The sequence below is a fragment of the Spodoptera frugiperda genome, chromosome 7 (genome assembly GCF_023101765.2).
Source record: "Spodoptera frugiperda isolate SF20-4 chromosome 7, AGI-APGP_CSIRO_Sfru_2.0, whole genome shotgun sequence".
In the NCBI taxonomy this organism is placed as follows: domain Eukaryota; kingdom Metazoa; phylum Arthropoda; class Insecta; order Lepidoptera; family Noctuidae; genus Spodoptera; species Spodoptera frugiperda.
Window position 1 is genome coordinate 11,058,572 of NC_064218.1, and position 17,202 is coordinate 11,075,773.

Sequence of the window (17,202 nt, forward strand, 5' to 3'; positions counted from 1 at the left end):
TTTTGATTTAATTGGTTACCGATGTAAGCCTAGCTCACCTAAAAAACAATCGTATTTTTTGTTTGTAAAATCTAATCAAGAAAAAATATTGCTTAATTGAACGCATCCAATGCGATAACTCTTGCATATCCGACAATCCGTCATTAGTGTCAAAAGTATCAAAAATGGCGGCGGACGGTGACGAAGTGATTAGTGATCAAGAAAAAGTTAGAATCGTTTCAGATTTCATATTACATTCGCCCCCAGGAGAATTTAATGAAGTGTTCAACGATGTAAGGGTCCTATTAAATAATGATACCCTGCTGAAAGAAGGCGCAAGCGGAGCGTTCGCGCAATACAATAAGGATCAACTAACGCCCGTGCGCCTTGAAGGTTCGGAACTCCACACGCTCATCACTGACCACAATGAGCTCGGCGGTGGAAGATTCTTCGACCCCCGTTCGAAACGTTCCTTCAAGTTTGACCACTTACGTAAAGAAGCCTCGGAGTATGAACCCTACGAACCAGACCGAGTGGCGGAACCCTGGCGGGCGGCACTTGACGAGGAGCTGACGGCGTACGTGGCCGCGCATTTCAAACACGGCGCGAGCTTAGTAGTAGGACGTACATTGGACGCAGGTGCTATACAACTGGTGGCCTGCATCGAAGATCACCAGTTCCAGCCGAAGAACTACTGGAACGGACGATGGCGTTCTGTGTGGTCATTGACGGTGGGTGCAGGTGCGGCAGAGTTACGTGGTATGCTTCGTGTTCAAGTGCATTATTACGAGGACGGGAACGTTCAGTTGGTGAGCTCCAAGGAGGTGCGTGCGCCAGTGACGGTGACCGGCGAGGCCGCCACGGCCAAAGAGTTCGTGCGGCTGGTCTGTGACGCGGAGAACGCGTACCAGACCGCCATCTCGGACAACTACAAGACCATGAGTGATACCACGTTCAAGGCGTTGCGGCGACAGCTGCCGGTGATGCGCACCAAGGTGGACTGGGCGCGGCTCGTCTCTTACACGATCGGTAAGGAGCTCAAGAGCCAATGATGTCCCGCCGCTGCGCTCTGAGCCGCAGCGGCCGCTCCACGCCTGTACATATTCGCGTAAGAGTAAATCTTGTTCAAATGTTTACGGGCGCCGGGGTGACGTCGCGGCGGGCCCCGGCGCGTATTTATCTATGAATATATAGAGAAATCGCTATCTTAACTGTTAAATTTTATTGCATTTTGTTACACTCAGTACGGAATGATTATTGAATAGCGAAGTGTCTGAATGCGGCTTACTTTGGGACAGTTCTCTCATTTGTCATGAGAGGTTGATTCAACGAGTTTGTGTCCATTTTGTTGGTAGCAAGAGATTATATGGAGTAACATTGTACTTAGGTGTGGGCAAAGTTTACACCCAACTAGATCTGTAGAACTGGACTGGACGTCAAACTTGATCCACTGATTTATTTGCTCCTCGGGGATGATTAGTTGTTGTGTAAGCAATATGATGACTGTTCAATCATTGTTTTAGCTTTTTGTGATGATTTAAAAGACGCATGTCAATTACAATAAGATTTAAATATTAAATTACCATAATACCTAGTTATGGATGTTAATACTAAACTCATGCATGTATTTTGAAACTTGTAATCCATCCACTTCTGTATTTGTTGTATAAACAGTATTATTTCTTTGATATTGCTTGCATAACAGAGTATTATATGACTAAATTGTTCAGGAAAGGTACATAGAAGGTCTCCAATGGTGCATTTAATTGTAGTTAATTTAACAAATTGTCCACGTAGCTTTAAAGCAGCGTCTATGAGCATAGAGCACAAGATATTCAATATTTTTCAATTTACAATAAATAAAATTGGAGTGTTGCTCAAATGGTAACTAATGCAGTGAAGATAAAAAGAAGATTAGAGAATTATTGTCCATATTATGGCTTTGAGAGTGCGAATGATGCGTAACTTTTTTTTTATATAATGTGTAATAATTGTAACGCCAATAAGGATTATTTTGTAATTATTATAATTATTATTTTAATAAAGAACGTACATTAAAAATCCAAGATAATGTATGATTGGATTCATTTCAATAAAAATATATATTAAAATGTTGCTAACATCTGTTTCCTTTTTATTTACGTCGCCATCTTGAAATGTTTAAAGTACAGTTAGGTAAACAGGTAAAGATGTATATTTGGTGATATCACAAGATATCCGCGAGTGATAAACTCGTGACTCACTGTTTTATTGGGATCGCCGGTGACGGTGTGGCGGCCCGCCAATATTGCATGCATTCACTCATTTTACACACGCTCGCAAGCGTTCTCTGTTGACCCTGTTTTGATTTGAACGATGTCGTAATTGTACGATGAAGTCGCAAGTATCGCGAGTAACGTTGACACATAATGAATGACTATTATTGACTATTATTACCGTAACATAACAATTAGTCATCTAACTAGTGGTGATGACTTAGAAGTTGTATTTGGTAGTAAATAACAGTTACCACAAAGTGGTAGTAACATTATACTAAAATACTCAGTAAATATATGATTAATATGTATTGTATGTATTATTTATGTACGTTAATATTCAACTGCTTTCATATTTTTGGCTAAAGTCCAGTCCAACTGAAAGCCAGTCGAAATAACTCTGTCATAATGCCCCTTCAGACTTCAATTTGCTTGTGCTCGACACTCGTATCGTTATTTGGTTCTGTCGGGTTGTGAAGAGCAGGAAGCCACGAGATAATTCTGAATATAGGACGCAGTTTATCTCTGAACTGTTTTGTTTTTGTCACGCAGTTTTGTTTTTAACTAACTTGTAAATAACTATGTCTAAATCAGCTGCAAATTATTTTAGGTTCATCACTCTAGTACCTAGGTAGTAAGTAGGTACTGTAACTATTGATAATTTCGTTGAATGTTTTATCTGAAAGAAGCTATGCCCGCATTGCCAGCGGATTCGCTCACGCATTTTCTGGCGTAACGACTAAAATTATCGCTCCAGCTGTTCCTGAACTTTAATTAGACTAGACAATTTTATGCAAATTAGCTTTATGGCGTTAGGAATTTTTGAAGTTTCACTCTATTTTTTATGATATAAGCCGGTAAACGAGCAGATGGATCACCAGATGGTAAGCAATCGCCGTCGCCCATGGACACCCGAAACACCAGAAGCGTTTGTAATTGCGTTGTTGGCCTTTTGGAGATTAGGAATTTAAGGGTTGTTGGGGAATCGGGGATTCGAAAAGAGGGTAATTGGGCTTCCGGTAACCTCACTTACACAACGAAACGCAACGCAAGTGTTGTGTCATGTCGGTTTTCTGTGAGGCCGTGGTATCACTCCGGTCGAGCCGGCCCATTAGTGCCGAAGCATGGCTCTCCCACACTTAAAATATGTATAACACTACCTTCTTAAGTACTTATTACTTTATTTTATAAAAAACTTACTTTTACTCACACGCACGTAAAGGAATTTATGTTTTAATGCGTAAACAACAAATTGCCATGTTCAACGGTACAGCGACCGTATAATCGAAACAAATAGCTCGAGTCGCACACGCACCGCGCTTTTATTATGATGGGAATCGAATCCGGAATGCACAGATGATGGGGGAAGTATGCTCGTTAATTTTCGCCTCGCCTCGCCTTGCTTCTAGGCACTGAATGTTAAATAGATTCAGGGTAAAACTTAGATGGCCTCCTAACATTCTCTATGGATGACACATCTTGACTGAATCCTGAGTAGTAACAATATTCAAGTAGACATTAGTATTGATAGAAAGAATGGCTTTATGATCTATAGTGTCAAACGGCAGTCTTAAGAATTTAAGATAACACTTATATTTTTTTATGGTATAGGTAAGCCGGTAATCAAGCAGACGTATCACCTGATGGTAAGCAAACGCCGCCGCCTATGGACACCCGAAACACCAAAGGTGTTACAAGTGCGTTGCCGGCCTTTTGGAGGTTAGGAAAGGGTTGTTAGGGAATCGGGGATTGGGAACGAAACACAACGTATGCGTTGTTTCACGTCTGTTTTCTGTGAGACCGTGGTATCACTTGTGCCGAAGCGCTCTCCCAAACTTATAAACATGTTCTATTGTAAATAACAATTGGTCGATGGGGGTCGAACATTGTTATCGTAACTATCACTATTTAGAATCTTATTATTTGTATAAGCATTACAATGGATTCTTCCAACTTCCTGGTTAGTCGAATGGTCAAGAGCGATTGCCGAGAAAAATCTGGTTCGAATCGAATCGTCTAAAGAACTACTTAAGTTTAAATTTTTGAAATTCCTCACCGGCTACAGACTCGCCCCTATTACAGGGGACATAAGGTTTAATAATAGCCTGTCTGAACCTACTTGAGTACCATATAGTCTGAACTTTTGAAGGGTCTGTCTGTATACCACAATTTTATTATGCACCTTCGTCTTCCAATTCGAGAAAAGGCGTGATGTTTACCTGGAAGACTATTTGCATCAAAAGCGACATCTATACAATGCAAGCTGTGCAAAAGACCGGTCGCTTTGCTTTGCTTTGCACGGAATCGTGTCAGTGTGTCAAAACTCAAGGAAGTTGAAGAAGTTGTGTCGTGTGACACAGAATCTAGAAATGGTAAACGATTATAATGTGTTGCTTATATGTGGGTCATACTTATGGCGGCCAATGTCGGGTCAAAATGCACGTATGTTGTACAAAAAATTGTCGAGTCTATCTAGGTAGGTACTTAGTGGTCGCATAATATAGGAATGATGAACACGAACTTAGGAATTCGATTCGATGATTTTCGTTTGGTAGGTACTTCCGAAGTTCTATTACATTGACTAATGCTTTGCTTTGCATGGAATCGTGTCAGTGTGTCAAAACTCAAGGAAGTTGAAGAAGTTGTGTCGTGTGACACAGAATCTAGAAATGGTAAACGATTTTAATGTTTTGCTTATTTGTAGGTCATATTTATGGCGGCCAATGTCAAAATGCACGTATAAGTATTGTACAAAAAAATGTCGAGTCTATCTAGGTACTTAGTGGTCACATATAGGAATGATGAACACGAACTTAGGAATTCGATTTTTGTTTGGTACTTCGGAAGTTCTATTACATTGACTAATACAGATTTTTTTTTTAATATTAGCATAGATTTTGTACACATTTTCCCTATTCAACTACAGAATACTTAGTAGGTAACTACCATTAAATGGGTATGTAGTAAGTAGTGCCTTAGCTCTCATACAACCCGTATGAATAGTAGTGGTGGTGATCAATCATATTATATTCTTTCTGATCTGATGTCAGGCGACATTACTTATTTAAATTTTGAGTAAAACAATAATAATACCTACTTAGGTATTGGTTACATATTTACTGCAATGCGTCCCTAATTAGTGGTCGGATACAATTTCCAACAAAACGCTACGATATCGAGGTAGGTAGGTAACATAATATTATGTCTAGCTAAAATGCTCGCTGGGAAAGTGGTATCAAATTTCGTGGGACATTGACCTTGCTAGTCTGCCTTTTTGTTGTGCTAACATAATGATATTAACTGGCCTATATCGCTATATGGCTGCTTATAATGTCAACGTATAGGTAAATAAAAAATAGAGGTATGTATGTACTATGTAGTACCTTATGTGTGAAATAACCACATCGATCATCTTTGGTCGTGGTTTAATTTCAGACTTTGTACCTACTGTTACTGAGAACTCCGAAGCGAAAATATCTGCTGTAGGTACCTGTACATTTCTAGGGCCACGAACAGAATCTAAGTTTTGGTGCCCCATCTGAGACTAAACTGTAAAAGTAGGAATTAAGTAGGTATCTAGAACTCACCCTTCCCGCCCCTCAACTCACGCAGCGCGACTTGTGAGCATGTTACAACGTTTGGTTTGACTTTTGCAGCCATAGTATTGTATTTTTGTGAACAAAATCGACTATTTTTTCACTCCGGGACAACAATGTGAAATTAATGGACACGGGACAGCACACGTAAACGAAAACAATTGCTTCAATAATAGAATTAACAACTTTCAGTTTCCTGATTCATGGACGAAAAACCTATAAAACTCCACGAGGCGTAAGACTCGTCGCTCATAAACTTTTACTGACTAGAAGACTGAACTCAAGGTTATTTTTGAACGTGAAAATAATGGACTAGGTAGGTACTGTGTTAGTCAAGTAGCCGCAAAAAGGACTACCGAGCAAGTGATCTCGGGTTCAAAGTCTTAGTAAAAATAACACATGATTTTTGGACTATCGACATTCTTATTAAGTCTTTGACTGCCAATAGAAAATTATTGAAGTCAAATCGTCTGCTAACATCGGTTACCGTTGACCCCCATGATGTTCTAGAAATCGCACTCATAATATTAATACATACGTAATAGGTATTCCATATTTAATAAGACTGCATTACCATTGAGTTATAAAGCATTTAAAAACATCTATGAAGGCAAGAATCTCCCAGCATTATTTAAAGTTGAAAGGTTTTGCTTTTCTCATACAATATTTACCTAAGTGCGACTGCGTAGCAGGAGTTTCAAGGTTCGGTTCCCAGGAGAACGTTATTGGAATATAAATAGCAGACGGGAGGCAGGGAGGGTCACTCCTCCATTGAGTTCCCCTTCGGCTCGTCTCGTAATCCACTTAACGGGAGTGATTGATCAACTATGTGAGTTTGTGATCATATAGTTTCTATAGCTAGAAGCAAGTCGGCTAGTCAAGCTGCTACATTTAATATAAATTTAGAGTTAAAAAAATACTTAGTTATAAAATTTACCATCACTTAATAAAAATATTTCAAAGCTCTCAGTAGTAAAACAACCGGCAACCGAGTCTCCAATACTAAGTTGTCGACTATACTGCCAGTGTTAATGCGACGGTAATTATTTCCACATTCCACTTGTAGATAGCATTTTTTAATCAACCCAGCTGCCAGAGGTACTATCTCCAGCCATGTCCTTGTTATTATAAAATACAAAAATAAAGCCCACTTACACCACTTATTGAAATAAAATACACATATTAATAAAGATTTAATTGCTAAGTAATAAAACCGTTCGATTTGCATTCTAATATCTAGAATATTTACCGGTTCATTTTCGAAAATCTATCGCTCTCTCGATGTATTCATTGGTACACATCATGCTAAGATAACCAGTATAAGCTGAACCGTTGAATGTGCAGAAAGATCATATAAGGCGAGACCATGGTAAACTGGATTTGTGTAGTATGATGTGTGTACTAGGCGATCTAGATTTAATCTAGTTAGAAGCCGTTTCAAATCTCAACGTCTCGCCGTAATCCAGTTGCAAACTCGTCAAGTGCTTGTTACGAACTTTCTACAAGAGTAGGTTCTCTATTAGTTACTTCGATTCCAAGTTCCTTTGCGAATCAATTGAAGTTTACAATAGTTCAGCTTTAGGTACCTTAGTATAAAAGTAGATAAAATTCATGCTTTGAAAATTTCGGTATTTTTAGCCACTTTTCACTATTTGTGTTATAAGACCCATTAAACATTACCTAAATAGGGGGTGAGCCTATTGCCATACACGGGGCACAATTCCAGGCTCCGTGCTAAAACTAAGACGAAAAATTAAAAAATGCCCAGTAATACTTTGCCCGACCCGGGAATCGAGCCGCAGACTCTTGCGACCACTCGACGTTTCGAGTCCCAGAGGGACTTTTCATCATGAGCAGCGTGCGCAGACTAGTAGAGCTTTTCTCCATGTACGTGAATAAATATGATTGGTGGAAGCCAAACGTATCCACAGCAACGTAGCATAGCACATCTCTGGTGGAAAAGTTTTAATTTCAAATCATTCGATCACCAAGTCAGTCTATTAACAAGAAGGAAAAAGGTAAATTTATATTTTAATGTACTGAAGTATTGATGTGTTATTGCTATCGATAGGTAACTAATGTCCCTACGTACTTACTTATTATACCCTGAAAGATAGTGAAAGTCAGATATCAGATTTATCGATAAAATGCTCAGCTATCTGATAGAAAATCTGCATTATCGTTCCTTTGTGTATTTTTGTATTGATTACTTTTTTAGATGGGCAAGGGCATCCAACCTTCGAGCTGGTCTTCGTAGTTCATTAACCCACACAATGATGACATGACATCAACTAATTATGTCCTACTAGCTTCTGCCAGCGGCTTTTACCTGTCTGCATACCAAATTTCATCAAAATTCGTTCAATAGTTTCAGCGTCATTGATGGACAAACATTGAAACAAAGAAACTTTAACATTTATATATAGTATTACTCCCGCACTACCGACAAAAAGTTTGGAAGCACTTCTTTAATGTTAATTATTTTAGAAATAACATGAGTTACAGTATTATTTAATTAAAAATTGTTAGGTATTTAATTTAGGCAAGAATTAAACTATAAAATAGAAACATTTTTTTATGTATTAAGCACACAATTAATTTATAATTGATTTTCATCTATATGCCTTTATAACAGCTTTGCAGATCCTAGGCATTCTCTCCAGTAATTTATTCTAGTAATCAGCGCTAATTTCTTTCCAAGCTTAGTTTAGATGTTGTCAGAGTTCCCTAGTGCTGTGTGGTAAACGTTCTTTGGCTTTTCGATCTGATTCATTCCATAATTTTTCAATATGCGTCTAGTGATTGTGGGGGCCATACCATCAATTCAAGGACACAGCTCGATTCCTGTTCTTCTAAAATGGTTTTGCATATTCTTGCTGAGTGTTTAGGATCATTATTTTGTTGAAACACAAATAATTCACCACCAATACGTTATCATGAAGGCAAAGCATGATTCTTTAATATTTACAAATATTACTCCATCCTCATGATTCCATCTATTTTAACAAGATCTCCGAAAGCAGTTCCAGCAAAACAACCCCAGACTAAAACATTACTACCGCCGTGATTTACCGATGATACTAAACAGTCTTCAGGTACTCTTTAATGGGATCTGCGGCGGACAAAGACTCTTCTATTAGACCCAAAAAATGATATTTCGTTTCATCTGTCCATAGTACAGTTTTCCAATGTTGCATTGTCCAATTTTCATGTTATTTTGGCTATTGCAGACGTTTCTTATTATGTATTGGTGTTTTCACTGCCGCACAACCATGCAGACCAGCAGATGCAAGGTGATTCTTCACTGTAGATATTGACACTTTTTTGTTTCGCGTTTTATTCAACTCCCGAGTAATATCCGGGGCTGTAGGTCGACGATTACGCTTTGAAGTTGTTACTATAAACCTGTCTTCGGCTGCAGAAGTAACTTTTGGTCTTCCACTCCGTTTTCTAGCCAGCAAACTGCCGGTTTCCCGAAGTCTCACAAGTGTGTAACGAACAGCCTTAGGCGATATTTCGATGATTTTCGCAAAATCTCTTTCAGAATAACCTTAATTATTTAGAACAATATTAGCCGATCGTGTTTCAACTGTTAACTGTTTTCCTTTTCCCATCTTAGACTCAAAATATTAAAATTATTAGTATTTTTAAAAATACGAAGTCAAAGAAGCAAAACTCTTATTTAATTGCACAAAATTTAATTAATCAGTAACACAGTTCTCAATACATACTGTCGAACATTATAAACTGTAACATTAAAAAGTCAGTTTGAGGGTACTCTGCAAATTGAACAGAGTAACAGTAAAAATTGCGTTTTTGTGATTTTACGTAAATGTTTCAGGTTTGGACACCATGATTATTTTTATTACAGTAAAATGATTTAAAATTATATTTTATTGTATTACGACATCAATAAATATAGATTTTATCAATTTGCAATACTTTAGATCGAAAATTACTGCTGCTTCCAAACGTATTTAAGTATGACAACATAACAGAAACGGTAAATCGTATGTTTATTATCGGACGTCCACTCGAAGTACGGAGATAATGTAGGTACCTACTCAGTACTCACTGATAAAATATTTGCAGTTTTGAGGAAGCCAGTACTTAGTATTGATAACGTTGTTTTGTATAGTGCGGGTAACGGAACGGGTAATCTGTTTACAGTAGGTACAATGTAACTAAGATGTAAAATGTAGTAGAAAATTTCAAATTTTAGGTAAGCTTGAAATTGCCTATTCGCCTTGAGCAGTTAATCCTTCTCCGTGTGAGAAAAGGCCTTTGCTCAGCACTGGGCACTTATAGGCGATGATGAGGATAAAGGTGAAGTACAAACATTCTTTATTGTACTAAGGAACAGGGCGGACGTGTGTGGACGTCCGTCCAAGGTATAGAGAGGCGGCCTGATGAAGGTTGCGAGGGAGCCTTTAGTTGCAGTACCCTTAGTACGAGTGTGGTTTACAGTTACCATTCAGAGCACCAAATGCGCTGTCGTTTCGATTACTTTAAACGTAAACCGAATCCATATTAAGGGTATAGGGCTGGCTGCCATGTATTTGTACAGGTATTCACAGACTAAGAATCGTGTGGTAACTTTTGTTTAACGAGGAAATCAGAAACACTGCTATAGTTGGGCCATTACAAACGTGCGAATTATCATAAGTCAATTTTATCAGATCTCTCGCTCACACTTATGCCAGTTGTGTGAGATAGACACATTCTATTAACGTGACAGTTCGCACGTTTGTAATGGCCCACCTATAGTTAAAAACCCCTTATAACGGCATCACTACAACACTTTTTAATTGAAAAGGGCAAACTATTTTGATCCATCAGATGAAGTGAGCTCTGAAGTGGTCACTAGATGAACAGCTGGCACAACAACCTACCACATTTCCCCTTCAATAGACTTTCAACCTTCTCTTTAACTCTCTATGGTTCAATGTCCGTTGTACGTGCGCTGCAAGGGATAGAAAGGTCAGAGGTGACGTCACCGTCTGACGTCATCATGACGCGGAGTATGGAAAATATTGCCAACATGCATAATTATGTGGTGAGTAATGCTCGCTGTGGTAATTAAAGGATTTCCTTGCGATAAAATGCCTGTAGTCTGTGTTAGTTAGTTATACTTCGGTTAAAGTAGGTAGGGAATACAATACGGTTTAAAAATGCATAAGAATGTACCTATGTGGGAGCAGGAAAGTGCAATAATTGGAATATAGGTAGTTAAGTGTACATTTGTACTACTTCGATTTTCCTACCAGATTTGTTGGAACTGCCTCTACATCTAATATACTAAATCTCTATATTTTGTGTAATATACTAAAGTGTGGGAGATCCATGCTTTGGCATGAATGGGCCGGCTCGACCGGAGTGATACCACAGAAAACCGGGACGGGAAACAACCCTTAAATACCTAACCCCCAAAAGGCCAGCAACGCACTTGTAATGCCTCTGGTGTTTCAAGTAACGGCGATTGCTTAAATCAGGTGTTCCGTCTGCTCATTTACCGGATTATACCATAAATATCTAATTGCTTCACACGGCAGGACTTGAAACATCAAGTAGCTTTTTGTATGGGGAAAAAGGAGCGAGGCGAGAGGGAATGTCAGACTCTTACTGACTAAAAACCACGCCGTTCCTACTCCTGCTTTTCGAGCCGGAGCCCCGGTAAACCCGCTAGGCAGTCCGCGAACAACAAGTAACTAGAGACAAGGATGAACTTACTATGTACAAACTGTAATATATAGGTAGGTACGCGAAGTAGGAATAAACAGTAGAAACTATTAATAACACATAAAACATTTCCTCAAGGAAAATAATACTCCAATACACACATCCATTTACTTTATTCACAGCCTAAATAACGTTACAGAACAACTACGTGTTATAATTATTATAATAAAAATAAATAATTACTTATTATAAGTTATACTTATCTTTTAAATGATAATTATTATATTATTATTTATTTTTAATCTTAAATTTATTTTAATGGCAATAATAGGGATGATGACAAGGTATGAAAAATATTCTGTATTATGAGTATATTAGTTAGTTTTATTAAAAAAATATATTAAAAAATTAAATGTGGTGTCACTATCTTCGTCACAGATTAAATGTATTAAACGGTGACGTCACGTGAAATTAAAATGTTTTATTTTTCTTTAATCGATCTTTTGACATAAAAAAGTTATCATCTCTATTATAAGCACCAAAACCTTTAGGATTACAACTGTACAATCTGTTTTATTAACTAGAAATTAAGACTTACAAGAGAAAAGTGTTTTTATTGCTATTATTATAAAGTATAAACTTAATTAAATCTTTCAAAAATAGAAAGAATAGCCGCCATATTTGTTTAAAATACAGGTAGTGTTCACATTTTCATTCATTCCTTAAATCGTGAATTTTTAAAGACATTTTAATTTTAGATTTTCACACTTATTCTTTTGTAATAAAGTTGAAAATACATTTGTCAGTAGAGGACGCCCTAGACGGACATATAGCGACCAGATTGGCGATATATTAAAGAAGAGCCAAATTAAAAGTACCCTTAACTGACGAGCATGCATGAAAAGACATGACTGTTGATGAAGCGAAAGAGGTATGTAAGATTCGTAGCAATTGGCGTCCTGCCTACCATGCGTGAGGTGAGGTGAAGCGTGAGGTTACGTATGTAAATGTATGAGGAAAATACATTCATGAAATTCCTGATTTCAGTTGTAAGGGGCAATCAAGTAACCTAAATTGTATAGGTCCAGAATTACTTCAAAATTATTACAAAAATTCTATGTATAAAAATAACAGTTATTTAAGATTTTTTGTGACTAAGCTTATAAAACCATAAGTCTATATATTGTATGACTCTATAATGTATATACTTTTGTTAAAAGTAAACAAGAATCTGCATTAGTTGGCAAGTCTGGTCTGAAGCAATCATTCGCATAATTTTGCATACAATGCAATTTTTTGACAAAGAGGCCTCATTACAATCACTAATTAGATGTTATAAAAACTGTTCTTGATATGTCACATTGTTTTTTAAATAATGTGTCATATTGTTTTTTAATAATACATTCAGAATTCTATTAAAACAGATTAATTAACACTTTTAAATGTAATTTTATTGTCATTAGATGCAGTCTTCACTTTTTCGGTTAAATATTTTATATTATCATAAATATTGGAAGGATATTTAATTTTAAATAGTGAGCCTATAATCTGCATAAGCTATTTATTGTTTAGGCATGTTTTTTATAATAGTATAGTCACTTAGTTTATAGCTATTTTAAAGATTTTTGTAGAAGGGATGAAATGTTATCTTATTAATTATGTATTTCTATAGTTTCTACCTACTTACTTATCTATTTACGTTATTATTAAACTTAAACAAAATAAATTCAATAGAGCTGCATTAGGAATTGTTTCTACACAGACATTCTATCTATCTCTCGTGCCAACTCAGTCATATTCAATATTTATATTAGTGTACTGTTAAAAGTCACAAAAATATGTGATAGAAAATTATCATAAAAACGATCTAACATTGTTAAATATAAAGACCAAAATCCTATGTCCTTTGTATTTCATAAAAATAGACTCTAAACTCAGTCAAATTACGCAAACACACACTAAGACTATGCTACACTAAATAAATGCATAAACTCAACTAAACACACACACTTACAAACGAATTAACGCACAGGTATGAAGAACTTGTCAACAGTATCATCATCTGATTTGAAATAGGAATATGGTCCATTTGTCGTAGATATACTTTGTACACTTTTCAAATTCTTGTCCTGAACATCAACTTTTGGGGGCACCACTGTCCTTATTATCCGATCCACTGGGTACTGAGGGAAACCCGTAGCAGGCATTCTTCTATACCCATGAGATGGTGGTGAATGCTGATAAAATGGAAGCGACTGAAATATTCCTGACACATCATCCCCAAACGATAGATCCATGTCTAAAGACAACTCGGGAACTTTTGGCCGACTTTGCCTCGGTACTACGGAATTGTGAGGTGGTGGAACTTTATCACGAATGGGACCTTCGAATGGTCGGCGTTTGAAATTCAGTCTCCTCGCTTTTTCTGCCACCACTGTCGGCGCCACGTAGCCTGGTGGTGGAAGCACAGAGACTGCTACAGGTCCTTCAATCCCTTGTGGAACTTCTAAATCTTTATCCGTATCTATAACATGGAAATCTGTAAAACTCGGGTTATTCATTAGTTTCTCATTTTCAATTTCATCTTTATATTCATAGGAATTAGATGTAATTTGCTCTGACACTTGTACGGGCGGTGTGTGGTCTATGAAAGATCTTTTTATTTCATTATCTCTAATGGCTTGTGCGTAATAATTGTCTACCACATTGTTATAGTTCTTGTTGCTAACAAAGTCCATATCTCCAGTTTGTGCGTACATTTGTGTGTAATCTATATGATGCACGTCAAATTTCGCTCGTGTTTCGTTAAGTTGTCTATGTGCGATTCTGTTCAAAGTGTCTATTTCATGCACCAAGTTGTTCTTTGTATCCAAATGTGATTCATCGTTATTAATTTTCGTAGCTTTATTTTTAAGTTCTGTTGTTTTATGATCACCATCGATTGAGTCTCCATCCTGCTGATCTGCTACAGAATCCTCAATTGTCATTAAATTTTCGTTATTAGCATCTTTGTCCTTACTAGATACCAAACTCTCAATTAATTTTTTATCTAAAGCGCTCTGGTAATGTAATGTTTCATTTAATCCTTTTACTAATTCTAAGTTGCGATTGATTGCTTCATTAAGAACACTTTGTGTGATCTTATCATCAGGACGAGGGTTAAAGGTCTCTTGCAATACTGTAAATGTAGTATTGCTATCGTCAGGGTTGCCTTTAATTGCATTAGGGAAGTGACTATAACTTTCCCCAGAATGCCACTGTCTATGAATTGTATCAATTTCTTCACTCAGTCTTGTAATATCATCAATTTTCTCTAGGAATGAGTCAGCATTATCTGATTGTTCTTCAGCAATCGTGTGAATATTTTCTTTAACTATAGTTTCAAAGCTACGGTCATTTGATTTAGACTGCGCACTGCCAGGAGGACTGACAGGTGTATGGTGTTCAGCTTTAGAAGCACCACTCGCAGTATTGGCCAAATTATTATCTTTTCTTGCAGCCGTGTTAATAATAGCGTCAAGGTTGGAAATTGTCGTCGCATCGTTTTCACAGAAATATCCGTTTACAACGTTGTCAAAGTTACTGCGAACTTGTTCTATAGGCTCTTGACTTTTAATATTTTCTGGTGGTTTAGGAACTGTGACGTTTTGACTTTGACCGTCGTTTTGAGTATTCATGCCATTGAAATCTAATTTACTAACTTCTTGATTTTCCGGTGTTCTATAGTTTTCGTTCTCAGTTAAGTGGTCATAGATGAGTGGATCCTCAAGGGGTATGCCTTCTGGGATGTCCTCAAAGGAGAACTCATGTGTGATGACAATATCGTCACTGTTGGTGGCTCTTGCTTTTGAGTACAAGTTGTCTGATGATCGGTAGTTGTCGGTCTCGTGTACGATGCGTGCTGGACATTCTTCGGGTATAGTGTATACCTTAAAAAGAAATGGCATTTGTTAGACTTTTTATGTTTTTTTTCTTATAAATACCGCCACGAGATCCTATTTAACCCAGAAAGCACGTAAAAATATTTAATAGTAATAGTTGAAGCAATCGAAACAATGTAACCAAGAATTGTATTGTGAATCTAATTGAAAAAGAATAGCCTATGGAGTTTCTTGCCCGTTCTTGTCCATAGGAATGTACACTTTGGAACGAGCAAATAGCTTCACTCGAAGACTGAACGACAGACAGACGTTATCAAAATATTGTTATATTTGCTTTGACGTTCAAAAGTGCCTTCCTGGTCTATTTGAAATAAATAATTTTGACTTTAACTTTGAACTTTAAATAAATACCTGTGTATCGTTGATGGCAGGCACGTAGTAGTCCTGGACCCGAGCATACGCTGGCCGCGTCTTGACCCTGGGTCCTGTGGCGTGTATGTTGTAGCACTGGTGTCCCACGTGGTCGCTCGTGTCGCTACCGTCGCGAGTTCCCAAGTAGAAGGTCGCTCGAGAGTTCGATGGTGTCAGCTCTATGCGACGAAGCACTGTGGAGGAATATGTGAAAGAAATTAATTGATGATTACATATATGAGGGTTTAGTGTAGAAACCTCAAATCCGGTTTCCCGAAGCTTAGCACAAAATAAGTACCACTTCCATTTTTATCAAAATCAAGTAGCTCGTTGTATGTAGTTCCTTTTACCGTCTCTATCTTGTACCCACTACTGTCAATCAAACCAGGTATGTCGATACGAGACACCAATTCGCCCTTAGTCAGTATGGCTATGACCATATCGACTGGTATGGGACAATTAATTGACAAAATTGACTTACGGGAAGAAGGTTTGCCAAGTTGTGAGTAGAGAAGCTGTGCATCTGCTCCGAACCCGCCGGGAAGGGTGACTTCCATGAGAGCCATCTCTGGGAAACTGCCAGTCCATAGCACACACGCCTGGAGATGTAGAAAAAGATTAACAATAATAGGCAGTTGAGTAAAATATAGTTTTATCATAATAATGTCCTTTGCAAAGGAAAAGACAAAGTTAGTTGTTAACTGAAAAGACATTCACCATTCATTATTCCACTAAAATTATTACCATTTACCACTAAGTCATCATAACAATCATAAGCCCGAAGACAATGCAGTCCACTAGTGGATAGAGTCCTCCTTCTATTATCATTTTTTGGGGAGGGAAAATCATTTAATGGTTTCTCCTACCATGGACGAGGCGAGACGGAGTGTCAGACTCGTATTGACTAAAAACCACTCCGTTCTTACTCCTGCTTTTCGAGCCGAAGCCCCGGTAACTCCCCAGGCAGTCCACGGCATTAATTTTTTTAACCAACTTCTCAAAAAGGAGGAGGTTCTCAATTCGGCCGGTATGTTTTTTTATATGGTGTTATTTTTTATTTTTAATGTCGTTTCATTTTGTACTCCTGCCTTGAAAACTAACGTATGTGTTAAGTTATAGCCACACTCAACGTAAACGTACCTCAATCACGGCAGCACAGTAGCAACTGGTGCCGTTATTGTCGCAGTCGAAGGGTCCGTCAGTGTGCACTGACACCTGTACTGACAGCTGTTTGTCCCGCGGCGTCGTGTCAGTGGACATCACGTGGTAGGCACGTGTTGCTTGGATGAGAGCACAGCCCGTTCCTGGAGTTATAGGTACCAATTCTTTATTAATGTTGTGTTGGTAAAGGTGTCACAAGAATGGCTGTTGAGCAAGGGTATTGAATATTAGCTTGTGTAA

The 17,202-nt window shown here is 37.7% G+C and overlaps 2 protein-coding genes across 2 annotated transcripts in view; one reads left to right on the forward strand and one right to left on the reverse strand.

The window, feature by feature from the left end:
• Positions 1-131: 131 nt before the first annotated feature.
• LOC118265936 (F-actin-capping protein subunit alpha) lies at positions 132-2,101 on the forward strand. The gene has a single exon (XM_035579229.2). It carries the CDS (start codon positions 165-167, stop codon positions 1,029-1,031), a length of 867 nt encoding a protein of 288 aa, XP_035435122.1. The 5' UTR covers positions 132-164; the 3' UTR covers positions 1,032-2,101.
• A 9,564-nt stretch (positions 2,102-11,665) lies between these two features.
• LOC118266212 (pregnancy zone protein) overlaps positions 11,666-17,202 on the reverse strand; it is a 37,363-nt gene continuing 31,826 nt past the window's right edge. Inside the window, 4 exon segments of the mRNA XM_050695097.1 lie at positions 11,666-15,438; positions 15,802-15,995; positions 16,283-16,400; positions 16,942-17,105. Of these exon segments, the coding sequence (XP_050551054.1) occupies positions 13,531-15,438; positions 15,802-15,995; positions 16,283-16,400; positions 16,942-17,105 (2,384 nt within the window). The 3' untranslated portion in view covers positions 11,666-13,530.